General features: G+C 51.3%; 4 protein-coding genes across 4 annotated transcripts; 1 reads left to right on the top strand and 3 right to left on the bottom strand.

Moving 5' to 3' along the window:
- Positions 1–264: 264 nt before the first annotated feature.
- Tas1r3 (taste 1 receptor member 3) lies at positions 265–3,459 on the bottom strand. Its single transcript, XM_051173887.1, has 6 exons — positions 3,269–3,459; positions 2,853–3,153; positions 1,967–2,770; positions 1,643–1,840; positions 1,413–1,533; positions 265–1,238 (listed from the first exon to the last, which is right to left on the bottom strand). The coding sequence occupies exons 1-6, from the start codon at positions 3,457–3,459 to the stop codon at positions 265–267; spliced, it is 2,589 nt and encodes an 862-aa protein (XP_051029844.1).
- Positions 3,460–5,373: 1,914 nt separating this feature from the next.
- On the bottom strand, positions 5,374–9,756 carry Cptp (ceramide-1-phosphate transfer protein). Its single transcript, XM_051173976.1, has 3 exons — positions 9,464–9,756; positions 7,203–7,337; positions 5,374–6,973 (listed from the first exon to the last, which is right to left on the bottom strand). Exons 2-3 carry the CDS (start codon positions 7,322–7,324, stop codon positions 6,445–6,447), a joined length of 651 nt encoding a protein of 216 aa, XP_051029933.1. The 5' UTR covers positions 7,325–7,337; positions 9,464–9,756; the 3' UTR covers positions 5,374–6,444.
- A 96-nt stretch (positions 9,757–9,852) lies between these two features.
- Positions 9,853–22,348, top strand: Ints11 (integrator complex subunit 11). The gene is made up of 17 exons (XM_051173974.1): positions 9,853–9,995; positions 12,190–12,287; positions 12,715–12,788; positions 15,121–15,349; positions 18,800–18,898; positions 18,976–19,010; positions 19,249–19,387; positions 19,766–19,830; positions 20,318–20,507; positions 20,661–20,744; positions 20,972–21,061; positions 21,143–21,305; positions 21,393–21,500; positions 21,584–21,645; positions 21,717–21,859; positions 21,927–22,056; positions 22,151–22,348. Exons 1-17 carry the CDS (start codon positions 9,968–9,970, stop codon positions 22,214–22,216), a joined length of 1,803 nt encoding a protein of 600 aa, XP_051029931.1. The 5' UTR covers positions 9,853–9,967; the 3' UTR covers positions 22,217–22,348.
- Positions 22,317–25,496, bottom strand: Pusl1 (pseudouridine synthase like 1). Its single transcript, XM_051173975.1, has 8 exons — positions 25,357–25,496; positions 25,080–25,137; positions 24,753–24,940; positions 24,410–24,559; positions 24,162–24,332; positions 23,185–23,239; positions 22,951–23,113; positions 22,317–22,679 (listed from the first exon to the last, which is right to left on the bottom strand). Exons 1-8 carry the CDS (start codon positions 25,431–25,433, stop codon positions 22,666–22,668), a joined length of 876 nt encoding a protein of 291 aa, XP_051029932.1. The 5' UTR covers positions 25,434–25,496; the 3' UTR covers positions 22,317–22,665.
- Positions 25,497–25,804: the final 308 nt, after the last annotated feature.

Below are 25,804 nucleotides of genomic sequence, written 5' to 3' on the forward strand. Positions count from 1 at the left end.
ACTTTTTGGGCCACTCTCTAAGATAATGGATCCTGGTCACCTGGGCAGGCCTTAGGGCATTAACAGGATCAAGAATGATCTTGCCTGTGAGGGATAGGTGGGATCGCAGGGTCCATCTTGCACACTGAGGGCCTGACGGTCACTGTGGGGCTAAGGTCAGTGGATAACTTGGAGTCAGTCCATAGTTAAGTGTCTCAAGTCTCAGGTTGTTGGCTTGGAAGGTCTCTTATTAGGGCTGGGGTCTGTAAAGGTGAGGTCATCGGGTCAGCGGTCACTCATTGTCCCCGAGTCACCACCACCACCTCCCCCACTGTTGCTCCCGTCTGCTGCTTCCTTGCGGCTCCCTCCCAGGAAGAACTCCTGGGTGTTGAGCTTCGGCAGCCACAGAAGTACATAGCACTTGGGTAGGTAGAAGGTGGCCAGGATGCCCAGAGCACAGAGCAGAATGGCCCCCATCTGTACAGCTGGCTGGTAAGCCACCTGCACATTGGCCAGGAGGGGCACGAAAGAGACCCAGGTGATGAAATAAGCTAGCATGGCAAAGGTGAGACCACGGGCGCGGTTGTAGCGACCAGGCTGGCTCTGTACTAGGAAAGTGCCCAGGAAGCAGAGGAAGGCCAGCATTGCATTGGTGATGTGTACCAAGCCCAGGCTTACCCAGGTATGCATGTGGCAGTGTTCCAGTACCTCTGTGGGTAGCACCTGCCAGTCTGTCATCACCTTTGGTGGGAAAGCTGTCAAGTACCAGGTACATAGTGCTGCCTCCACAAGAATGGCCAGTAGTACCACCAGCCAAGCCCAGGGGCCCCGAAGGCAGCTACGCAGCCTGTTTGCCCAGCTCAGTGGCAGCTCAGACTCCACAAAGATCTCAGCTGCTTGCAGGAAGAGTGTGCTCAAGCAGCCTGTGAGAGGAAGGTGAGCCAATGGCTGTTGAGCAAGGCAGCTGGCAGGGCTCGGCCGTCCTGGGAACAGAAGGACACTGAGGCAGAAGAGGCCTAGGCAGACCAGGCCAAAGCAGAAGAGTGACCCACCTGAGGCCTGGACAAGAGGGCTGTCCCAGTGGTGGACAAAGAGCCCGAGGGAGGCCAGTGCTAGGCCTAGCACCAGGCAAAGCATTAGGAGTAGTAACAGCACAGTTGGCTCTCCCCAAGCCAGGAACTTAGGCCTGCGAGGTAAGCAGACTGTGCTTTTCTCTGGGGACCACTGATCCTGATTACATTGGGTACAGGTGAAGTCATCTGTAATCAGAGAAAGAAAAAGTAATGTAGGGTCTAGTGATGGGAGACAGGGTTTCCCAGCCTAACCGCCCACAGGCTCATCAGCATTAGCCTTGGGGAGGGGGCCCCTTGCCAGGCTTGTGTGCTTCTGCCTCCTAGCCCAACTCTGCAGATTATTTAGGGAAGGTGGTTCACCTGGATGCTTCCGGTAGCTGCCTGCCTTGCAGTCCACACAGTCATAGCAGCAGGAATGGAAGCCCTTTACTCTGCGCACCTGCCCGTCTTTGCACTGCCGGGAGCACTGGGACACTGGCACCTGGACATGGAGCCTTGGGTTAGGCTCCCCTTGGCTAGCTCTGGCCCGCGACCCACACACAGACAGCCCCAAGCCTGTACACCGTGGCTTTTGCCTATCTTGTCCTTACTTGGTTCCCTGGCCAGTGCATCTTGGAGTGCTGCAGCTGAAGGGTGCCATTGAAAGAGCCCACAGTATGTAACACAGGTATAGGGCGCTGCCACACCCACATCTTCAGGTCATACTCCATGTGTACATTCCCATTATTATCAAACTGCAGCGTCAAGTCTCGAGCATGGAAACTCATGTTGTACATGTTCTCCAGGAGCTGTGGGGTGGAGTGGGGGTAAGGTTGACCCATGAGCCTCTCCAATCAAGACAGGGTTTAGCTCTGCCTGGTGGTTCAGTGATCCTGAATGAGCAGGCATGGACCCAGCAAAAACACTACCCTCACCTGCCAGGGTCGAACAGGCTCTGATGTGGAACAACTTGAGACATTGCACTGTAGGGTGTTGTGAAGGGCCTGGGCCACACTGTACACAGCTGCATAGGTTGCAAAAATCTGGTGGTGCAACTGCCCAGCTGATAGGTTCTGCAGCAATCCGGATGACAGGTTCTGCAGCATGATGTGGTTACACTGTGGACAGCGTTGTCCCATCACTTGCTCCTCCAGGTCCAACTCAGCATTCAGTGAGGCACAGAATGTTGGGTCAGCAGCCAGGGCAAGGCGGGTCTTCACATAATGGGAGAATTCGGGGAGCGGGGCACCTCGCTGCAGAAACCCAAGCACAGTGCCCACACGGGCAACATTGGGGAGTGTCATGACCAGGTCAGAGGTCAGCCAGGACTCACTAGCCACCCATACCTTGGGTGAGAGGCCACGATGGATGCTGTAGCCAAAAAGGGAGTGGACAGCACGGGAGGAGGCAAACAGTACCACCACTCGCACTTTGCTTTGGTTCACTTGGTGGAGCACATCCAGCACCTTGCCAAACTGTTGGCCACTGGTGCCATGCAGGGGCACCAGGCCCTCATGTGCGATGCAGATACCTCGCGTATTGGCCAGGCCAGAAAAGATGCTCAGACCTTCCCGGCCATAGTCATCGTCACTACCTAAGGCAGCCACCCAGTTCCAGCTGAAGTTCTGTAACAGAGTCACAATAGCCTCCACCTGCACCCGGTCGCTGGGCACCGTGCGGAAGAAGGATGGAAATGTTTCCCTGTCACTTAGCCGATCCATGCTGGCGCTGTAGCTGACCTGTGGTGATCAAGAAGCATCTCCTGATATGAGAGCTCAGTGAGCACAATTGGCTGAGGAAATACAAAGGAGGTGGGCTCACCTGTGGCATGAGGAAGAAGCCGAAGAACTTGCCTGTAATAAGGGCCAGCTCTGATGAGTGGGGCCCAATGACAGCCAGCACACGGGGTTGGTACTGTGTATAGTTGCAGTAGGCAGCAATACTTTGACTGCCCACCTTTGCCAGGAACATGAGACTGGGCTTCATGGTGACCATGGGCTCTGAGCACGTGTCAAACAGGTCATAGCCCAGGCGCAGCCCAGGAAGCAAGGCAGATCCATTGTTGATCTCCTCCACAGCCATTTTCATAGCCATGACCAGGAACAGACCAAGGGATGAGAACCTGAGGCCACATGGAATTGCAGGTGGTTATCACCTCGTCCCCAGCTAGGGAGCACTACAGACCCAAGACTGCCAGGCTTCAAGCCCACACCCATCCCAGCCACTACCCTCCGTACCTGGTGCACAAGATGCCATTGGGTTGTGTTCTCTGGTAGAGGGTGTCCTCCTCGGTTGAGCCCAGGGGAAATAGCCCACCCAGTATATAGTCCCCTTGTGCCTTGAATTGCTGTGACAGGCACAAGGAGGCCCCCATCCCAAGGCCCAGGAGTGCAGCTAGGCTGAGGCCCAGGACAGCTAGGCCTGGCATGGTAGGTAGAACTTCCAGCAGAGAGTAGGTGGTTGTGCTGGGCTGGATCCCCAGATATACTGAGTTCAGCAGGAGGGAGCAGAGAATTTGGTTAGCAAAACCGCTGCTGCGCTTGGCTGCCAAGCCCCAAGGGGCTCCGGTGATATGCTCAATAGCTCAGACCTGATGGTTTGTGTATACTGGACTCGTCTTCCTATCATTAATGTGCTCAATGTCCCAGCAGGCCAACTGTGCCCACTGGCTGTGGCCTTGCCACCTGCCTATGCCCAAGCCCCTCAGCCCTTTTCATTCCTAGAGCAGCCTGGCAGACTATAAAGAGGGAGATGAAGCATTCAGGGTCCCAGGGTCTGGCTTCTGATCTGAGGCAGTCCTGTCAATAGATGCTGCAGAGGTGGTCTCTCAACAGTGACAGTAGACAGCTGGTCAGCCAGGGCTCTATAACCTTCAGACTGAGTAGGGAGAACTGGGACTGAGTTTCCTGGGTGTCCCAACCTGCCAAAGTCATGGGACAGACTCATTGAAGGTCCCAGCTGTTTTGCTGGTATTCTGGAAGCTGGGGAGGGGGAGGGACCCTTGCCCATTCTGCTGGTCCTTGGTGTAAGCCTTCTAGCCTTGGCAGTCATGCAGGTACCTCCCTCATCAGAGTGTTCACAGCTGTTCCATGAAAATGAGAAAAGGCCATAAACAAATTGGTTCCTGCAGCTGCTGGGGTCAGGTGTGTGTTTTTATGCAGTCAACAGTTCCTTCTTAGCCTCTTACCTTGTTCTGGCTAATTTTACGTCAACTTGACACAAGCTAGAGTTATCTGAAAGCAGTGAGCCTCATTTGAGAAAATGCCTCCTTATGATCTGGCTGGAGAGCATTTTCTTAGTGATTGACAGAGGGCCATTTCAAGGTGGTACCACCCTTGGGCTGGTGGTCCTGGGTTCTATAAGAGACTGAGCAAGTCAGTAAGCACCACCCCTCCATGGCCTCTGCATCAGTTTCTGTCTCCAGGTTCCTACCCTGTTTTAATTCCCATCCTGACTTCCTTTGAGTGTGAACAGTGCTATGTACATATAAGCCAAATAAACTCTTTCCTCCCCAAGTTGCTTTGGTCATAGCGTTTCATCACAGCAATAGTAACTCTAGCTAAGATATCCCCCTTTAGTCGGGGTGTGAAGGAGCTATTGCTAACATAGCAAGTCTCTGGCACCCAAACATTGGGGAGGCTGTTGACTCTAGTTGGAATAGGTGCCCGGGCAATCTCAGTGTCATGTGGCACCTACCAAATGTTATGGAAATGACCTTTGCATTTCCCTGCTGCCCTGGGAGGATGGTCACAAGGCATGTGCACATACTTAACACACATGTACACCATGAATCTGTATGTAGCATCTATATCTGCTACTATACACTTATTTTCTGGCCAGTCTCTTGAAGTCATCAGCCTTAGCTAAACTGTGTGGCCTCTCAGCTGGGTATAGGCATGGATGGATAATATACAGCCTAAGCAGATTAGGTGGGTATGGACCAGGAAGACACCACTCATTATATACCCTCTATCTGTGTAGCTCAGTTTTCCTCCAGCTTTGTCACACAGTGCCTGGGTATCTTTAGACCTTTTCCCAACCTAGCCCCTCAAGGTGGGTGACCCATGTGTTTCTTTTCTTATCTGTAAAATGGAGATAATGCAGATCTCGGTGTATGTTTGTGGTCAAGATAAGATACATGGCAAATGCGTGGCAACTCCTTCAATTCTGGCTGCTGGATAGACACATTTCATGCTTTCATGGGTCATATTGCCCTTTGAGCCCTCAGGATTGGGGGCACATGATTCAGTTTTGTCCCTAGGGTTAACTCCCTCCCCACCCATTCCCCCACATAACCAAACACCTGACACACCTGTGACCCATCCTAGAACACCATACCCAATCATGTAGCTGTAATTTATTTATGTTGGAATACTATATATATCATAGTCCCAAAGTTTGCATTTATACACATCACCTACACTGGGGACACTGTCCTAGGCTTTAACATTAAGACCCAGTGGAAGAGGTTAGGGTTTTATGCACTGGGTGTCAACCATGCTAGGTATGGTCATCTGTCAGCTAGACAAGGGGGCCCAACCTCCTTCCACAAAGTCATGTCCTATCTAAGTCGCCTGAGTATCATGGCGACAGGAGCAGCAAACAAGGCTGGCTAGAGAGAGGCATGGTTTGGTCAATTACTATTGACATCTTAGAGTCTAGGGGTGCCTGTGCTGCAAGAGCCCACTGCAAGAGCCCATCTGAATGCTGATGCTACCTATCTCAGAAGCCGTGAGGCAGGCTGCACTGACCAGAGCAGGCTTGCCTAGGGAGGTCTCAGCTAGCAGTTTCAGACAGTTTCCATTCCCAAGGACACAAGGGCCTGTTTGATAATCCAGGCTGACAAGGAGGCAGGTGAAGGGCAGGGAAAAGTCTTCAAGACTCATGCCATGGCCAAAGGAACCCCATCTCACCCAAGGACAGCTTTTTGAATATGAAGGTTCCCCAGGCATGCAGGCCCAGGGTTGTTTGCCTGGCACCAATCCATGTCTCAGGCTCAAGATGGGCACAGGAAGGACACACATTGGCTGGGCATGTTGACTGTGGGGGAGACAGAACCTCAGCTCCAGGGTCCTGTTCCCTTATACCATTTCATATTCCACATACGGGAGGTAGAACACGACCCTCCTTCCCCATCTTCTCCATTTGCCACCTGCATCTCAATAAGGCCTGACTGAACACACACATAACTAAAGTAGAGGGCAAAGCTGGAGTTCAATTGTCTTCATCCTGGACCAAGAGCATGACTAGCATCCACCTCAACTTGGTTCAGCTGCCCACCAGCCTGTGGCTCTCAACAAGCTCAGCTTTCAGGGGTGACAGTAGCATCCAGAAAGCATTGCTGTGGGAGTAGTCCCAGGTTACCCAAGCCCAGTTCTGAGCAGGGGAAGCCCAGATGGTATGGGCACCGCCACTAGGGCAGGTCTAACAGAGAGTGCTCAGCATAGAGCTTCTGGGAGACATCATACACATGCTCAATGAAAGGTAGCGCCTCTCCCAGCATCTCCACTGCCTGCTCAGAGGACCCCACATGCATGGCCTCGAGAAAGACCTTGCGTGTGGGCAGGGCACAGAAGGCTACAGTGACAGCTTGACGTACGATCCAGGAGTGATAGGCAGCCAGTGTGGCATTATAGGCATCACTGCAGAGTGTGGAGGTACGAGCATCCTCAGGGCTGGTGCGCAGGCCCTCCAGGAACAGCTGTAGCCAGCGCAGAGCCCGATGTAGGCGCAGCACAGTCCGGCAGCCTGAGTTAGGGTATCGGGGGCGGGAGCGGCGATCTATGTCCACCAGCTTGTTGCCCACCTCATAGGCTATCATGGACTGCAAGCTAGTGTAGTGTTCATACTGTGGGCTGTTCCTCAGATGCTCCATTATCTGCAGCTTTGAGACCACATCCTTGGAAATGAACGAGAAGATGGCACCCAGGCTGTTCAGAAACCTGTGCAAGGAAGTATAAATTTGAGGCCCCACCTGGACTGGCAGCCATGCTGTAGTGCAGGAGATATTACCTTGAATCTGCTAGAGCACTTGTTAGTCTGAGGCAAGGACAGGAAGGCTGAATGGAACTGTCTGCTAGCTGTCCCCCTCCCATGCCATGCAGGATGCAGGTGTCCCACGTGAGCTCTGACTGCCAAAACCACTATCTTCAGCAGCCCCAATAAACGCACCTGACTAGCCCCTTCCAGCTGTCGATATAGTGGTCCAGTAGCACCTCCTCATTCTCATTGAGACACTGCTTGAAGCTGATCAGGACAACTTTAAGGCTGAAATCTGTCTCTGGGTAATCCATCTTCCAACATACACTGAAATAGTTTTACACAGAACTTGTAAGTCACCATGCTGGATTAGCTCACTCTGTGGTTCATATTCTCAAGAAGGGGTTGGGAAGAAGGTCTGAAAGTAAAAGTGGGTTGCTAAAACTGTTTACTGAGAATCATCCCTTTACCTGAGTGTCTTCCTCAGGAGCTGCAAGCTCTCGCATAAACCAATTTGACCTTGCTGTGCCCTTGATGAATCCTCTACCCACAGGTCTTGACATAGCTGTTCCTGGCCCTTCAGGTTAGTAATTTCCTCAGTTTCTGACCTGAGACTCCATGGCTGCACTGTTTGCATCTGCTACTGCTTCTTGCTTTTCTGCTTCTTTTCTTCCTAGAGCATCTGTTTCACACATTAGGGTAATGTTTCTAAAAGGTAGGTATAGTCCTGGACCCTGGCCATACCTGGAACTCACTGTATCAGGGCAGCATTCTGATGGGAAGTTGTACCAAAACAAAAATCAGGACTCTAAAAAAAAAAGCAAGTGATTTTCATACAGGGAGAGTAGAAAGGGTGGCTAGACAGGCTTTCCCTTCCTTGATCAGGGCTGTATCCCCAAAATTAAATCAGAGGCTATGGGCTGGCATCTGCTAGATAGACAGATGGACACTCCTACTGTTGAAATAGTATGCATGCCTAAATAACAGGGTGGCTGGGCCAAAGGTCTTACCACACACAAAGGATTGCTCTAGGTCCTCCCATTAGGAAGTGATCCAGGATAGGAAGAGGCCTTAAGGTAAGGTGGGGCTCTGGATACTGTAGGCAATTTTACAGTCACTCCACAAACATGCTAGTTCCCATATTTATTTATCTTCAGTTGTAGGGACTGAGCCTCTTGTATGCTGGGCAGGGAATAGCCTAGGCAGGACTTTAACTTTCTTCCTTTTCTTTTTTCTTTTTTCAAGACAGGGTTTCTCTGTGTAATAGTACTGGCTGTCCTAGAACTCAGTGTGTAGACCAGGCTGGCTTCCAATTCACAGAGATCCACTTGCCTCTGTTTTTCAAGTGCTGGGATTAAAGGCATGCATCAAAAGGTACACACACCACTGCCTGGCTAATTTTATTTTTTTTTTAATGTGTTGTTTTGAGACAAGGTTTCTTTGTGCAATCCTGGCTGTCCTGGACCTCACTCTGTAGACCAAACTGGCCTTGAACCCAGATTTGCCTGCCTCTGCTTCCTGATAGCTGGGATTAAAGGTGTGTGTTATCACACCTGACTCAGCTTTCAGTTTCAATCTTCCTGCTTCCTGAGTAGCTAGAACAAAAAGCTTGTGCCCCATGGTCCTTGTGCTCCATGCTCAAACCCTGAATGGATAACTCCAAGCATCCAGCCCCCACCTTCCCTGGTACTGTAGAACCTTGTCTTGGTGTTCAGGACCAACACTGTGGGGATGTGGCTGCATCTCACCTATGTCCAGCATGAACACAACACCAATTCTGGAGGTTCCTGTGTCCCTTAATGCTGGATCCCTGCCCTAACCGCTGTGTCATCAAAGTCCCCCAAAACCATCCTCATCCAGGGTACCTGGATCTGTGTGCAAGTTCTCCTACCCCCCTTCACACAGTCCTATGACTCAGCCCTTTGACTCTGGGAATGTGGTCTGCATGTCTCCCAATCCATGTCTGAGACTGTCGGAATTGTGATATGGCCCCATAGGTTGAACTGGATGCCCATCACAAGTTACAGACCCTGACCCTGGAGATGGGCTCACCTTGTGTTCAGGTGTCAGGGACAGCCTAAGAAAGATGGCGATGCCCAGTCTTGCCGCACACCCCTCTCTTAGGGCCTGTGTGCACTGAGCAAACAGTCTCTGAAACCCCCGACAGTTCATTTTTTGGCCACCTAACAGTCCTGCAGCTAGGCCTTCCTGCTCAGAGCCTAACCCAGAAGCCAAGTAGCCACTTAGAGCTGTCCATGGTAAATTGGAAAGAACAGGAAGAGAGGGCGACTCATCAGCTCCCGGAAGGCGATGCAGAGCACGTCTAACCTTCCTACGGAAGATCAAGCTAGACAGGGTGGACAGCCGGCAGGAGGCCCACAAGCTAGCACACAGCATGTACACCCAGGCGTAGCAATGAGCGAGGGCCGTTCGGGGAGGTCCGCAAATCTCACCTGGGACGGGTTCCTGTGGCGAAGGGCAAAGGGTGTGGCAGAAGTCAGTGATGGGGAGGGTTGACCAAAGTTACAATAAGGTTGCTATGGGAGCAGAATCTTTGCCCGTCCGTCTCTGCTGTCTACGGAGACGCGACTCCGCGCCTGGATCAAGTCAGCTAGGCGTCCCCATGCTTCTCCCACTCCCGGAGCCTGTTTGGAGACAGCTCGAAGCCTGCGGTTGGGCAGCAGTCTTGAGTTGCAGCCCAAGGGTCAGCCCCTGCCCCGCCCTTCGCTGCCACACCATCCCAATTGGTTGCTGATCATCCAATTAGAACTCGACATATCGGCTCGCGTTTCCGGCTCGAGGACAGGAAGCCGGCATATTGGCAGTTGCGCCTGCGCATTGTGTGGGAATCGTGGTAGCTGGGCGTGGGGTCTAAGCCGCGCGCTCCAAGTTGGAGGCTTTCCTGCGGGCGGTGCACGCGGGCTGTGGAAACGCAGTTCAAGACTGCCTCCCGGACGATGCCTGAAATAAGAGTCACTCCCTTGGGTGAGTCCGAGTCTGAAGCATCTTCAGCGGTGTCCGGCGAGTCGGCCCGGTCCCTTCATAGCAGTCTAGCAATACAGGCAGCGATGAAGCCCTCCACCAGCTGTGCGCCCCAAGGAGCGAAAGCCGTGGTAGAACGTTTCCGAGTTGGAGCCTCCTCATCTCTGCCTGGCATGGGGGTCGAAGAGATTGGGGTTGATTCCTGGCCCTGGGGCTCGATATGAGTTATGAAGGCCCTGCTTCTGTACCTAGGCTGCCTAACAGCGAGACGAGAATGAGGCCCTGAAGCCCAAGGTGGCTGTGAGGTGCAGTGTCTTGGGCAGGCGTTGCCTCTGTTCTGCATGTGGATTGCTACTTCCTCAATTCCGATTTTCTTTCCATCTCTTGCTTATAGTGTCCAGGTTGCTTGCTATCTATCACCCCTCAGTTCAGTCTTTGTGTCTGGTCCATCCTGAATTTTAAAAGGTATATTTGTTCGTCGAAGAAAATACAAATGTAGACTTCTAAAAGTCCTAGCAGTATTGTATTGTGTGTTGGAGGAAACAACCATTTGAGACCTGGGGTTCCAGAACCTGGCTGACGGTCTCTGGGCTTTTCCTCATGCATGTGTTGTCAGGGTGTTGGAAGCACCTTCTCATTCATATAATCCAGACCTCTAGGTTAGAACCCAGTCTTGCCAACTCATTGCATCCCAGGACCTTAGCAGGACCAACCTCTCATACTGGCTACCCCCATCCCATCTAAGTACTAATTAGGTCACAGGGTCAAACAAGACCAAGCATATTCATAGACCCAGCTCCCTGATTCTTACCCTCCCACTGGGAAAAATTTGTTTTATTTTCTGCCGCAGTACTGACATTTTTTTTTTTTTTTTTGGCACGGTTGTTTAATTTCCACCAGATGTACTCAATGTCTAATTGCCTCATTCCCCAAGGATGTAAATCTGCGCTGTGCAGAGATGTATGGTCAAGGTAGTATCCTTTGCTTTCTTCTCCTCCCATGTGTAACATCTCTGTTCTCCTTTCCTGGAGTCGTAAGTCCCTTTGGGAACAATGTTTACCAATGCACAAGAACCTGGAACTTTATAATTCCGAAAAGCATACTTCTGCACCATTCTGGGTAGTGTGTGATTATGGATGCCTGTGATGTTAGGTCCTCCCCTGTAAGGGTGCAGCCATTCTCCTTCTATAAATGTTTCAAGGGCCTTCAGGGCTAGAGGTCCAATGGGGAGGGACACTAAGACCTCTCCCTCAGGGAGCACACATCTTGAGGTGGTAGGAACAGGCCTGCAGGAGAACCTGAGACCAACTCCTCCTCAACCTCATTGTACCTGGCTACATAAGGAAGGCAGACTGGGCCATGGGTGATGTTTGTGGTACTGATAGTGCTTCGTGCTTGAAGTTGGCAGATAAAAACTATAGGATCCAAGATGGACAAGGCTGTTTGTTGTTCTCAGATCCCTGTTGAGGCTTGGGTTATATCTCTCTCCTTATAGATTCCAGGGGGATAACAGCCAGATGGGGGAGATAGGTGTGTTCAGTATGGTCAGTATCATGTGCTGAATAGCTGGGAGAGTTGCTTAGTCCTCGAGACCATGGGAGGCTGAACTAGGGGTTCAGTGGTTTGGGGCCTGTGCTGCACACTTACTAAAATGGGCCATTTGTGCTGTAGCCAGTTACTGGTCAGGGTCATGATTTTTTATGGCTGGGATGAAGCCATATGAATATGGCACCACTCAACACCAAAACTCAGGGTGCAAGCCTCAGCTCCTTCAGGAAGAAATCCAAGGGAAGGAAGCCTCATTGATTTGCAGCTCCCATTGAGGGTCAGGAGTAACTGGAGTAAGGTCTGGGGAAACAGTGATATTCCACAGAGTGGGAGCTGTGGCTTGCTTCTGTTCAGTGTTGGGAACTCTGCTAGGAGTTTGTTGCAACTTTGAGATTTGCAGGAAAGCATGGAAAGGGAAGGCATGGGACCTAGCATAGTGCTTTCTCTCCCCATTGTGCATTCCCCTCATCTGCATGTGAAGGTACCTGTTTCCTAGCCCATGTATCTGTCCACCCAACAGTCTTAGGTCCTGCAGAGCCAATGGTAACACGTAGTTGAGTGGAGGTCAGCCCTTCCAGTAGCAAGGGAAGGAAACGGGGAAAAGAGGGAGGAGCCATGGCCTTGTCTTTTACTTACCTTTCTTGAGCAGGGGCTGGCCAGGATGTGGGTCGCAGCTGCATCTTGGTCTCCATTTCCGGCAAGAATGTCATGTTGGACTGCGGGATGCACATGGGCTACAATGATGACGTGAGTACTGTGGGAGGGTGGTCCAGGGGGCAGCAAGGGCCACAATCTACTTTCTACTCATGTTCTGTCTAGTAGCCATGTGACTCCTGGGACCTTAGAGAGGGGACAAATGGGGCAAGTGGGCAGTGGGGGCATTCCTGGATAACCACATCCTTGCTGGGTGGGGACAGGTGGCCCTGTCACATGGTGCTTGAAAAATAGAGACCAGCTGAGATGAGCCTTTTGAGGATCCTTGAGGGTGGTCATGGGGACCCTTTGGGCTCAGCTATTTGCTACTTGTTGGCAAGGTCAGCTAGTAGCTTGACCTTTCCATGAGGTTATGACTAGCCAGTAGTAAGCCCACTGATGTAGGATTCGCTGGGGCCATTCCTTGGGTGCAACCCCTCTCAGTAGCCTGCTGTGTTCCCACTTTCTCTTGTCTTGTCAGAGGCGCTTTCCAGACTTTTCCTACATCACCCAGAGTGGCCGGCTGACTGACTTTCTGGACTGTGTGATCATCAGGTAGGTTTGTCAGGGTTTTGATGTCCTTTCTTATACCCTGTTGTAGAGGCTGTGATAACCAAGCTACATTGTGGCTCATTCTTCAGCGTGGCCATTGTCCCCTCAGAGCCAGGAAGATGATTGTGCCTGTTGGCTGTTCCTTGAGTGTCATGAATTAAAGCCTAGCAGGTGCCCCGGAAAGTACAGACCTAGCCAGGGTAGCCAGCGCCAAATTGTGCCGTTCACCTGCCAAATGTGGGGTCTGTCTAGCCTAGATGACCCCATGAGACCTTTTCCCACCAGTACCCGGCCACAGTTCCTTCCCATTCCACTAGCTAAGTACATCTGGTGTATTTCTGCTTGCGCTTCCTCTTCCAGCCTCTAACCCTGGTTCCCTAAGCCTTGCTTTCTCTTGTTCCTTTGCTGCCTCAAGAGTGCTAACCCTGTTACTCACTGACCATTACTGATGTCCTAGACAGTTCATAGTCTAGACTCCAGTTGCCACCACCTCAGCTTGATAGAGCTGAGCAAGGGGAGACATTTTTCTAATCTCCCATTTCCATCTTCTGTCCAGAAGGGCTGCCAGCTGTTTCCAGGCCCATAACCTTTCATAGTCCCTGCTGTCTCCCCCTAGTCATGTTGGCCACATTCTGACCATAGCACTTCCCTCTCAACACCTACCCTGCTGCCTTTAGCCGGAGTGGTCCTTTGGGCCTGAAACAGCCCATCTTGGTAAGCTGTGTTCTCAGTAACCCAGGCTCTGGTGTTTTGGTCCATTCTAGACATGGATCACTCACTACCCGGCTGCTTTGGGTTGACTGGCCCCACTCTTTCTGGGAAGGCTATTTCCAGGCCATTCCCAGGCCTTGCCCTGAGCAGTCTTAATTCTCTGTCTCAGTCTGTCAGGAAGGCTCTGTGACTACCTGACAGATAGTGGGTCTTTCCACAGTGTGGTATTTGCTGGTCTCCTTTTATTTTCTCACCAGCTTGTCACTATCTGACTCAGGCGCTTTGTGTGTGTGTGTGTGTGTGTGTGTGTGTGTGTGTGTAGGAGGCCAGAGACAACCTCAGGTGTGTGTGTGTGTGTGTGTGTGTGTGTGTGTGTTGTGTGTGTGTACATGTGTAGGAGGCCAGAGACAACCTCAGGTGTGTGAGTGTGTGTGTGTGTGTACATGTGTAGGTGACTCAGGTGCTGTGTGTGTGTGTGTGTGTGTGTGTGTGTGTGTTGTGTGTGTGTACATGTGTAGGAGGCCAGAGACAACCTCAGGTGTTCCTCCCCCTTGTGTTTTTGCTTTTTGTTTTTCTTCTCATTTTCTGAGACAGGGTTTTTCTGTGTGTCAGGCCTAACTGTCCTAGAACTCTGTTTGTACTCTTAATTGTAGACCAGGCTGGCTTCAGACTCTCAAAGATCTGCCTGCTTCTGCCTCCACCTCCCAAGTACTGTAAGAATTAAAGGCGTGCACCACCGGGCCTGGCTAACCCTTTTGTTTTTTTGAGACAAGATCTCTTACTAGACCTGAGGTCACCTGTTTTCAGCTTCCCAGCATTGGTGGTGTAAGCACACACGTGCCACTGTGCCCAGCTTTTTAAGTGGGTGCTTATGTTTACGAGGCAGGCACTTTACCAGCTGAGCCATCTCCCCAACCCTTTGTCATTGTTTGTTTTAATTGACAACACCTGACTTTTTTTTTTTTTTTAATTTACTTAAGATTTGTTTGTTTTCAAAACAAACTGGCTCTGGCTGTCCCAGAACTCCCCATGTAGACCAGGCTTGCCTCGAACTCAGGGATCTCCTGAGGGTTGGGACTAAAGGCATGCACCACCAGTGCCCAGCTGCTTTTGTTCCTTTTGTGTGTGTGTTTGAGACAGGGTTTCTCTGTATAGCCTTGGCTGTCCTGGAACTCTCTGTAGACCAGGCTGGCCTCAAACTCACAGAGATCCTCCTGCCTCTGACTGGCCCCTGAGTGCTGGGATTAAAGGCATGCACCACCACCACCACCACCACCACCACCTAGCTGCTTTTGTTATTTTAAGTCAGTTTTGTGTAGCGCAGGCTGGTTTGAACTCCTAACCCTGCCTGCATTCCCCATGTGCTCACGTTACATGTATGTGCCACCGTGCCCTATTCCAATTCAGGCTTAATTACCAATTTTCATATTGTTTTGTTGGGTATCTAGCCTGCTCATTGGGGAAGATTGTAGCGTTTGTATATTGTTCATTTTGACTCTTTAGTACCTTTGGTAGCGATACACATTTAGGCCTCTGTAAATGAGTAGATCATGAGCATAGGGCTGAGAAGTGGGGATGGCTGGGAAAGAGTGGTCCCAGGCTGACTAGTGTCCCCTTCCCCCAGCCATTTCCATCTGGACCACTGTGGGGCACTCCCTTACTTCAGTGAAATGGTGGGCTACGATGGGCCCATCTATATGACCCACCCCACCCAGGCCATCTGCCCCATCCTGTTGGAAGACTACCGCAAGATCGCAGTGGACAAGAAGGGCGAGGCAAATTTCTTCACTTCTCAGATGATCAAAGACTGTATGAAGAAGGTGGTGGCTGTTCACCTGCACCAGACAGTTCAGGTCAGGATCCCTGGCCCATTCTGTACACAGTCTGCAAGGCCCTGGGGTCTCAGTCCCGGGTCACCTCATCTCATTCCTCTGTCTAGCTCTGTGGAGTCTCCAAGAAAACAGCAGTGGGCCAGCTTCCAGCCATATTTGGCAGTTAGCTTGGGGGAATATATGTGGTATGTCTGTATGTTTGTGCACATACCTTGGCTCTGCCCAAGCAACATTCCATAAGCCAGTTTGCCTTCTCCCCTCCCAAGGGAGAGATCTGAGGTGTATGCAACTTGTTGGATATCTTGATGTGTCATTGGTAAGGAGGCAGGCAGGACAGCAAGATGGACCAGTCTGGTTGAGTACCAGGCTGTGATAATACATGGGTCAAGGAAAGAATGGACAAAGGATATTAAATAGCCAAGTGACTGGTTAAATTTACAAAATTCCCTTGTCTTTTTTTTTTTTTTTAAAGATTTATTTATTATGTATATAGTATTCTACCTGCATGTATGTCTGCAGTATAGAAGAGGGCACCAGATCTCATTACAGGTGATTGTGAGTCACCATGTGGTTGCTGGGAATTGAACCTTTGGAAGAGCAGTCAGTGCTCTCAACCACTGAGCCATCTCTCCAGCCCCTTTGTCTGTTTTTTATTAGAACTTTTGTTTTGCTTTATATGTTTCTACCACCCATCCTTTTATTTTATTTTATTTTTTAAGATGGGGGTGGGAGGGTGAGGTGGAGTGGGGGTGGGTTTCCTGTGTGTAACCACCCTGACTGCCCTGGTAGACCAGGCTGCCCTTGAACTCACTGAAATCCACCTGCTTCTGCCTCCTGAGTGCTGGGATTAAAGGCATGGATTGACCACCAATGCCTTGCTAGGACAGAGGTTTTACTGGGTGGGGCCCACAGAGCAGGAACTGGTCCCAACCCAATTATTGTTTGAGTATCCCTTCCAGGAATCCCTTCTAACTGCTGCCCCAAGTCTTGGCCTCATGATGATGCCCAGTTGTCTCTTTTGCTGCTGACCTTGTGGGAGCCAAGCCAGTCTGGGGTTAAGCCAGCTGCTTGCTGCTGAGGATCAGGGGGTTCCCCCTTTGGAAGGGCTGACTTGCCGGAATTTTAGAAACTGGATTCTGTTCTTTCAGCCATCTGGGATTTCTTCTTTTTTAATTTCTTTTTTTGTTGTTGTTGCTGTTGTTCTTCGAGACAGGGTTTCTCTGTGTAGTCCTGTCTGTCCTGGAGCTCTCTTTGTAGACCAGGCTGCTCTGCCTCCTGAGTGCTGGGATTAAAGATGTGAGTCATCACTGCCTGCTGGAATCTCTCTCTCTCTCTCTCTCTCTCTCTCTCTCTCTCTCTTTGGTGGGAAAGGCCTTTGTGCTGAAGAACTCATTTTGAATAAGAAAAGTGAGGTCTGGTCAGCTATTGGGAAACACCCTGTGCTCTCGCCTGTGGAAGACAACATATTACAGAGTACAGGAATCTTACATGCTCTGGGAAACATTCCTCTTAACAGCCTGTGTGTGCCAGACTTTCCTGGGGAGATAAAACACACACTACTCACCCTAGAAAAGGAGCCAGAACAAAACAATGTCCAATTTATTGATGCAGTGAGATTTTTTTTAATTGAGATTACTAACAGGAGTATATGATGAGGGTTATTTGAAGGAGCAGCGATAACTCACGTATGACAACTTCTTGGAGGTTTTTGTACGGCTTAGAAGCAGCTCCACCGACCTGGACCAGCAAGCCAAGATCCCCAGAGAAATCAGGAAATCAAGTTTGGCATCAGGAGGTCTTTCACAAGTTGTCTTATGCCAAGCAAGCTTATTCAGAAGTACAGCATCTTATATACTATTTCCAGGAGGGAAAAGGGATCGTCAGCAGAAACTGTGATACAATTGGAGGAAGCCAACAGGAAGCTAATCAAGCAGTGTTGCACTAAGGAAACACAGGGTATCTCAAGAGCACTACAGACTAAGCACCAGCAGCCTTGGGACTGTATTTCTTCATGGGGAAAGCCAAGTTTCCAGGAGTTGAAACCTTCTTTGAGGCCCAGGTCCCAGCCCCACACTGGGTCTTAGCAAGTCTGTCCCTAGGCAAGGACACAGAAGGAGTTCCTTTAGCCCCTTCATCAGGGCATCTGAGAAAGCCTTGGATCTATCTGGCTCTCAACATTCCACATTCAGGTCATTTCTCATCTCCGTTTTCTTTCCAGAGTCTGGCTGGGCAGAGTCTCCAGTCTTAGCAACAATTACTCCTTTTTATACTGTTGGTGGGGACTTTGAAGGATCTTTCAAGCTTGTGTTCTTCCAGAGTGTGACCTTTCACTTACCTTCCGTTTACCACCCAAGGCTCTGAGCCTCCCCATCTTTCCTGGGGCAAATGTTTCAATTTGTAGGTAATGTTCCAATTCCAAAGAACAAGCCATACAACATAGCGTCTTTCTTGAAGCTCTTCCAGGATGATAGTTATCTTACCTGTATCATTTAGAATACTATCTGCTCCTTTTGTTTAGGCTGCTCTCCCTTTGGCCTCCCAAGCTGTGCTCTGATGGGCCTTGATCAGTCTGCTCAAGTCCACCTGGACTGGTACTGGAGCTTGATGTCATTAATTCTTGCTGCCTATGTTCCTGGGGCTATGAGTAGCTTAACACTAGATCTTTTCATTGTACACCTTTCATTACCCTTTTTTGTGTTATGCTTCATACTGAATTTTAAAAAAAAGTTTTCTTGAAGCAGTCCACTGCACAGCCCAGGCTGGCCTCAACTCTCCATCTTCCTACTCTAGCCTTCCAAGAACTCAAGAACTGAGAACAGTTGTATGTCACTACGTGCAGTTCCTCAGCGTTTTAGTCATTCATTCTCTTGACTTTATTCACTGTCCTAAATCCTACTCAGTTCTTTTCTTTTTCTGAGGTAGGATTTCACTGTGTAGCCCAACTGGCCTGGAACCCATAGTGATTCTCCTGCCTAGCTTTCAGTGCTGGGATTACAGGCTTGTACCACAGTAACCAATTTTACTTTATTGATTTTTGTTGTTGTTGTTGTTTTTTAAAACATAATTTCTCTGTGTAGCATTTGTTGTCCTGTAACTGGCTTTGTAGACCAGGCTGGCCTTCAACTCACAGAGGTCCACCTGCCTCTGCCTGTTAAGTACTGGGAATAAGGGTGTGCATCACCATGCCTGGCATACTTATTGAAATGTTAATTTGGGTTACTATATTTCCTAGTTTTAGAATTTCTTTTTTATAGTGTTTGGAGTTTATCTGTACACTTAGTCTAATCCAGAAGTGGCTTCTAGATCCATACTTACCTGGTTTTGTTTGCTTTTACTGTGCTACAACCCTTAGGTGTAGTTGCTTTCGGTTAAGTCCCAGACTTCTGAAAAATGAATGGACTGGATAAGGTAATCATCTACTTCCTGCTTCCTTCCTGACTTGCAGGTCTGAGAACATTCTTTCTTCTGCAGGTGGATGATGAACTGGAAATCAAGGCATACTATGCAGGCCATGTGCTGGGGGCAGCCATGTTCCAGATTAAAGTGGGCTCAGAGTCTGTGGTTTACACGGTCAGTGGAAGTACTTGGCTTGAATGAAATTGCCAGGGGTAGAAAGACACCTTCCTTATTGCCGTTTTCTTTGCCAGGGTGATTATAACATGACCCCAGACCGGCATTTGGGGTGAGTAGGCCTGTGTTTCACTCTGTGGTAACTTCCTGGGAATTAGTAGGTCTAAGAGGCATCACGGTGAGCATCTAAAAGCTCAGCACCCTCTATCCCACGCAGGGTGTGACAGGCCATGTGGAGGAGCTCATGTCAGGGTGACCTAGAAATGTTATGGGACTACAGTCTACTTTACCACTTTGTTCCCAGTTCTATAGTCATGAGCAATCCACATGACCATTCCTACCTGTTCTAGGGCTGCATGGATTGACAAGTGTCGCCCCAACTTGCTCATCACAGAATCTACGTATGCCACAACCATTCGAGACTCCAAACGCTGCAGAGAACGAGATTTCCTTAAGAAAGTTCATGAGACTGTGGAGCGTGGTGGGAAGGTATTGACTGTGTGCCTTCTCTGGCCACACTGTATAGGTCTCCTAGCAGCCTTCTCTGTCCTACATATGGACAGCATCTTTGAGTGTGGAGGTTACTATTTATTTGGCACTGAGAGTCTTACCTTCCCTCATGCTTATATATTCCATGAAGGGCTGTTCCAGAGCCTCCCACAGTTCCTGCTGTCTCTACATGTGGCTGGGGTATATACAAAAACCTGTAGTTCTTAGATGTCTGGCTTCCTTTGCAGCAATGCTATCTCTGAATGTTATCATTCAGCCTGCCTGCAAGGGTACAGTGAACATCTTGCTACCTGCTATGTTTAGGGAAGGGTAGTGTGGCCAGTGGCTCCCACCTGAATCAGCCTCACCTACCCTCAGGTGCTGATCCCTGTATTTGCACTGGGCAGGGCACAAGAGCTCTGCATCCTGCTGGAGACCTTTTGGTAGGTACAAACAGGAATATTCCACGGGTGGGCAGGAAAGGATGGAACAGCCTCTGTGTAGGAGAGTAAGTTCTTCACACTGCCAGTCACAGCAGAACTGCTGAGAAGTTAAGGCAGCAATGATTACCACTGGGTACTGTCTGTCCAGGACGCAGTACCATCGGCCCTGCTGTACTGGTGGAGCTGTGCATGTGTTGGGATATCACGTTTGAACCATTGTCTACTGGCTTTATTGGTCACTGCAGGGATGCCAAGTCTCCTCACATGAGCTCCGGGGACACTTGTCACTCCCATGTTTGTTTTATAGGACACAAGCTGAGCGGTCTGGCCCAGTGGTCCTAGGGGTGGAGACAAAATGGGGTTCAGTTCAAGGGACATCAAACTCAGCCTTGGCCATAGCTACTAAGCAGTGCAGTAGAGGGCATAGGGCCATATGTTACAGACTAACTCTGGCCTCCCTGCACTGACTGGGCTGGTGGATACACAGGGAACGCATGAACCTGAAGGTGCCCATCTACTTCTCTACGGGCCTGACAGAGAAGGCCAACCACTACTATAAGCTCTTCATCACCTGGACCAACCAGAAGATACGCAAGACATTTGTCCAGAGGAACATGTTTGAGTTCAAGCACATCAAAGCCTTTGACCGGGCATTTGCTGACAACCCAGGTCCTATGGTAAGACCCTGGCAATGCAGTTTCTCTACACCTAGCCTTCAAGAATCCCTGCCTGTGGGACTCTGGGAAAGACTGCTGGCCCAAGGTCTGGGGTCTGGTGCTTATTGCAGCCCTGGGCAAGGTCTACACCCCTGACCCTTGTTGACCCTGTAGGTTGTGTTTGCCACACCTGGGATGCTGCATGCTGGCCAGTCTCTGCAGATCTTCCGAAAGTGGGCAGGAAACGAGAAGAACATGGTGAGGGCGTGGGCCAATTCCCAATTCTACAGGGGCTCATTATAGTGTTAGGGAACTGGAGTACAAAAGGATGGCCCTTGAACTTTGTGGTTGACACCATGACAACTCTGCTACTACAGTGTTCTGCCACCGTAGCCCAGATTGGGCAAGTGGTCTGCTAACACAGACAGGCCCTTAGCCTCCTGAGAATGGTTGGCCATGCAACTAACCCTCACCTCTGCTTTCAGGTCATCATGCCTGGCTACTGTGTGCAAGGCACTGTGGGCCACAAGATCCTTAGTGGGCAACGAAAGCTGGAGATGGAGGGGCGTCAGGTGGTGAGTACCTCCCTGCCCTGGGCTCGGCAGGGCATCCAGGCTCTTGCTGCTGCTAACTGCCTGCATCTTGTGATGCCACAGCTGGAGGTAAAGATGCAAGTGGAATACATGTCGTTCAGTGCCCATGCTGATGCCAAGGGCATCATGCAACTGGTAGGACAAGCAGAGCCAGAGAGCGTGCTGCTGGTGCATGGCGAGGCCAAGAAGATGGAGTTCTTGAGGCAGAAGATCGAGCAGGAATTCCGTAGGCAGCTGGTGGTCAGGGATGGCCTGTGGGATGGTACAGGCAAGGCTGGCAGCCTAGACTGAGGCTCTGTATCACTTTCCTCAGGGGTCAGCTGCTACATGCCGGCCAATGGAGAGACAGTGACGCTGCCCACAAGCCCCAGCATCCCTGTGGGCATCTCCCTGGGGCTGCTGAAGCGGGAGATGGTGCAGGGTATGAAGGGCAGACTGGGGCATGGGCCAAGAGAGGCAGGTAATGGGTGGCTTGTGTTGACTTCAGTATTCCTTCCCTCACAGGATTGCTCCCTGAGGCCAAAAAACCCCGGCTCTTGCATGGCACACTAATTATGAAAGACAGTGTAAGTGTGTAGAGTGATGGACTGGGATAGCAGTCATTACTTCCCCTGACCTGCTTGCCCTTGCCCTGCAGAGCTTCCGGCTGGTATCCTCAGAGCAAGCCCTTAAGGAGCTGGGCCTGGCCGAGCACCAACTGCGTTTCACCTGTCGTGTGCACCTGCAGGACACCCGCAAGGAGCAAGAAACAGCCCTGCGTGTGTACAGCCACCTCAAGAGGTACGTTCGGCCTTGCCTCCACCCTACAGGCAAGGTGGGGCAGGGATCTTACTATGCTTCTCCACAGTACCCTCAAGGACCACTGTGTACAGCATCTCCCTGATGGCTCCGTGACTGTGGAGTCCATTCTTATCCAGGCTGCTGCCCACTCAGAAGACCCTGGTACTAAGGTACTACTGGTCTCCTGGACCTACCAGGTAAAGAGGATGGGCATCAGTGGTATGCCTGGAGACCTCACTTCCTTGGTATTGTGTTGTCTGTGGGTAACTGTGCTTCCTTCTTTCCTTGTAGGACGAAGAGCTGGGGAGCTTTCTCACAGCACTGCTCAAAAACGGCCTTCCCCAGGCCCCCAGCTGACATGTAACCACCAGTGACCCCACCACTCAGCAGAAGGACCAGGGTTTTGGCTTTGGGAGGTGGGTGCCGACCATAATTGGGCCAGAGTCACAGAGACTGGTTAAAGTAATAAATAGGTCTTTTTATTCTTTATGCCTTTTATTCCTACTTCCTTGCCCTAAGGTGGGGCTCCCAGAAAAGCAGAAGCAGAGGCTCCTTGGGTGCTTACAGCTGTTTCCTGCCTGGTACCCCATCCTTTAGTGATAAAGGGATGTCCACAGTGGGAAGACTGAGGAGGTGGGAGCTGCTGGAAGGTAGGCAGGACTACCAGAACCTCACATAGCTGTGGGTTAATCTCTGCGAGTGCAGTGAGTGTTGGACAAGGCTGACAGCCAGACTTAGTATGCCGTATGGTTCTTCACCTCCACTGAGTGTACAGTTAGCTGGTTTCACACTGGACCTTACAAGGCTCAGGATGTTGGACCTATGGATAGACCCTAAGTCAGAGTAGAACTCCTCTTGTGGTTGCATCCAGAGACCCCACTTACCCCCTAAAATCTGGCCCTGTGAACCACCCAATCCATGCCACCATGCTTTTGATCTCCGGTCCTACCTAACTGAAGTCCTTTTTCCCACTGGCACTGGCTCCCCATTAGGTACTTGGATTCTTGTCTAGTACAATGGGGGTTTGACTGCCTCCAAAGCCCCCTCCCCCCAGTGAGGACCCAGCTCCTTCCTATCCCCTCCCCTCTTACCAAAGTCGTCATACAGCACTGACTTCAAGAACAGGCCACGGGCTGGGGCAACTCGGGCCTGATACTTGCCCAGAGGATCTTGACTATCCAGAATCGCTTTCACCTGTGTGGGTGTCAGAGTCCCTTGCCCCACAGCCACCAGCACAGCTGTCATCCTCCGTACCTACAGCCGAGAACTGAGATAGTCACAGGTATCTACCTGAGCGCACCGTGGGAGGGTCTAGTACAGCCTACCTGACGATATAGGAAAGACTGGCTTTCAAACTCCAACGTCCAGAACTGCAGCTTCCTAGGAACACAGACAATTCTGATGTCCAAGCTACAGGAGGCCCCAGCCACCCTCGTCCACCATGTGGCCTCAGACAAGACAGAGATCTAAATGCTGGTTTAAAGGCTCATCCATCCAGAGTAGGTTCTTGCCTAGCTGACCACTAGTTCCAGAGGGTGAGTGGGTATTCATGACTTTTCCTGGAGTCTGCATATGCCATATCAGAAAACAACAGAGTTGCCAGCCTGTGCACAGGGGATAGCAATTGCTTTGAGCCTTCCTTCACATAGAGGGGCCACAGTATGGATGCTGAGGCAGACATAGCCAGCTCACCTATCAAGATGAAACCCTGGCCATGTACTCTTGTGCCTGGCCACACTGAAGCCCTCCTCCCGTAGGGCTGCAACGTGCTCAAGGTCAGCAGCTGGTTCTCCGTGGGAAGTTCACTACACAGTGCAGAGAACTGCCAGTCTGTCAGACTGGACTGAACCAGTGAAAACGTTTCAGTCACTGCCAAACCCATCTGCTACAAGGCAACATTCTCTATTTTCCCTGTGCTCCCCAGCCAGGCAGGAAGAAGACACAGATTACTGGCTCATCCCTTCTAAGTGGCCAGCACCTTCCATCCTCCAGGCCTCACGGATGACCAGTGTATATCAGGGTAGCATCACCCCCACTTTTTCTGTTGTTGGTTCGGTTTTTCAACACAGGGTTTCTCTGTTTCTCCGTGTAGCCCTGGCTGTCCTGGAACTAGCTCTGTAAATGAGGCTGGCTTCAAGATCAGAGAGACCCCCCTGCCTCTACCTCCCAAGTGCTGGGATCAGAGGTGTGCACTACCATGCCTGGGTTATCACTCCACTTTTATGGGATTATTATGAGAACTAATTTAACCCTGGGGCCTCTAGACCAGCATGAGGCCATAGTGCCAGGCCACTCTTCTCACCTGCTCTCCTGGGGGAGGACAAATGGGCTGGCTGGACCAGAAGACACAGAGACTCTTTGTAGCGTTCGCACAGTACTTGCGGCTGGGCTGCCGGCGGACTGGAAAGCACTGAAATCGTGTGTCCCGATGAGGTGCTGGGCAGCCTCCTGCATGGCAGCCACATCCAGGCACCTGCAGAGCCCATTACACATTGAGGGCCCAGCCAGATGGATGGTGAGCCTTTTCCTCCCCAGTCTTAATTCACTCACTTTGTCTGTAGAGCCCAGCATACATTTTGTTCAAACACAGGCAGCTGATCAGGCCAGGGACAGCCTGTGGCCAGACGGTATAGGTAGGTTCTGGAGGTGGCTGCATGGCGAGCATGGAAGTCACTGGGCACTCGGAAGGCCTTCAGTACGCTGTGGCAAGCAGATCTGGCTCATCGCGGGAACGAGTCTGCCCATCTGTCCACACAGCACCAGGGAATCTCCCACTCACCTCCAAGTTGTCCAGAATACAATGTCTTTCTGGAACTGAGCCTTCCGCCACAGTGGGGTGTGGGGTACATTAGTAAAGAACAAAGAACAGAACCATACTCAATCCCTGGCTCACCGAATGGCCCGATGCTTCAGGTGGGTGTTGAGAGCCTGGGTCACGACCTCCGGGGAGTAAGGCGGCAGGCCCGAGCGGCGATGGATGTCCAGGTGCGCCGCGTTGCTCAGTGCATGCACTCCGGCATCAGTGCGGCTGGAGATAGTAAACCTGATTGGCTCGACAGAGTTCAGCCGCTTGGCGGCCTCCTGCAGGGACAGGGTGCAGGCAGGCAGTCACGGCGGGGCCAGAGCTCACGGAACAGCAGAGTGCGGGCAGGGATTGGGGCTGCCGGCTGCTTCTCCCGCCCCAACCCGTCACCGCTCTAACCGAGAGACAACAGCTCACCTCCAGGAAGTTCTGCACCCCAACAGCGCGGTGGTTACCCCTCACGGCCGCGACCCCACTGCGGAGAGATACCGGAAGGAGTTATCGGAAGCGTCTGTGGAAGCTGTCCCGCCTAGGGTCTCGCCCCCAGGGGCGTTCGTACCGCCCAGGCCAGTGTTCCTAGGCTGTTAAAATTGCGCATCCCGAAACCAGGCGTCCAGGCTGCCGACCTTGGCCGTCTCGCAGACCTCCCGCGAGCCCGAGTGGAGGAACCGGAGGTGATGGCAGGGAAACGTACTTGAAGTCAGTGCCCAAATACTGGAAGAACACAAGGTAGCGCGCACGCACAGAACCCACAGACCCGCAGGAACCCATGGTGGAGTAGCTGGAAGGCGGGGCGGTTGCACGTGGCCCGCGGTCCGCCCAGCCCAGCTGCGACGGCGCATGCGCACTCACTCGGCTCACCCCGCCCGGCCTCTGGGACCGAGAAACGGAGGCGGGACCGAGCTTAGGGAGCGGGTGCGAAGTGCCGTCTTCAGGGCCTGACTGGGCTCACTGTCCCTTGTCTCACAAGGGCGCGGTGACGGGTTGTTTCCACACGAGTGTCCTCCCTAATCTCTCCACCCCTTCACTCCCGATCTCCCCGCCGCCGTCCCGTCCTCCCGGAATGTGTCTGTCTACCCGATCTGGTCGAGTGCTTCCCAATGTTTTCTTTTTGTAAACTCCGAATTTAACCATGGCAGATG

Source organism: Phodopus roborovskii, unplaced genomic scaffold (assembly GCF_943737965.1).
Source record: "Phodopus roborovskii unplaced genomic scaffold, PHOROB, whole genome shotgun sequence".
Lineage (NCBI taxonomy): Eukaryota > Metazoa > Chordata > Mammalia > Rodentia > Cricetidae > Phodopus > Phodopus roborovskii.

Excerpts from the sequence above, each read along its gene's own strand:
- Tas1r3 (XM_051173887.1), bottom strand. The coding sequence starts at position 3,459 with ATGCCAGGCCTAGCTGTCCTGGGCCTCAGCCTAGCTGCACTCCTGGGC. Across the intron at positions 3,154-3,268 it reads AATGGCATCTTGTGCACCAG|GTTCTCATCCCTTGGTCTGT; the intron begins GTACGGAGGGTA and ends ATGTGGCCTCAG. Across the intron at positions 2,771-2,852 it reads GCTTCTTCCTCATGCCACAG|GTCAGCTACAGCGCCAGCAT; the intron begins GTGAGCCCACCT and ends TGATCACCACAG.
- Cptp (XM_051173976.1), bottom strand. The coding sequence starts at position 7,324 with ATGGATTACCCAGAGACAGATTTCAGCCTTAAAGTTGTCCTGATCAGC. Across the intron at positions 6,974-7,202 it reads AGCTGGAAGGGGCTAGTCAG|GTTTCTGAACAGCCTGGGTG; the intron begins GTGCGTTTATTG and ends TTCCTTGCACAG.
- Ints11 (XM_051173974.1), top strand. The coding sequence starts at position 9,968 with ATGCCTGAAATAAGAGTCACTCCCTTGG. Across the intron at positions 12,789-15,120 it reads CTGGACTGTGTGATCATCAG|CCATTTCCATCTGGACCACT; the intron begins GTAGGTTTGTCA and ends CCCTTCCCCCAG. Across the intron at positions 21,062-21,142 it reads AGATGGAGGGGCGTCAGGTG|CTGGAGGTAAAGATGCAAGT; the intron begins GTGAGTACCTCC and ends GTGATGCCACAG.
- Pusl1 (XM_051173975.1), bottom strand. The coding sequence starts at position 25,433 with ATGGGTTCCTGCGGGTCTGTGGGTTCTGTGCGTGCGCGCTACCTTGTG. Across the intron at positions 25,138-25,356 it reads TATTTGGGCACTGACTTCAA|TGGGGTCGCGGCCGTGAGGG; the intron begins GTACGTTTCCCT and ends ATCTCTCCGCAG. Across the intron at positions 24,560-24,752 it reads CTGAAGCATCGGGCCATTCG|CGTACTGAAGGCCTTCCGAG; the intron begins GTGAGCCAGGGA and ends TGCTTGCCACAG.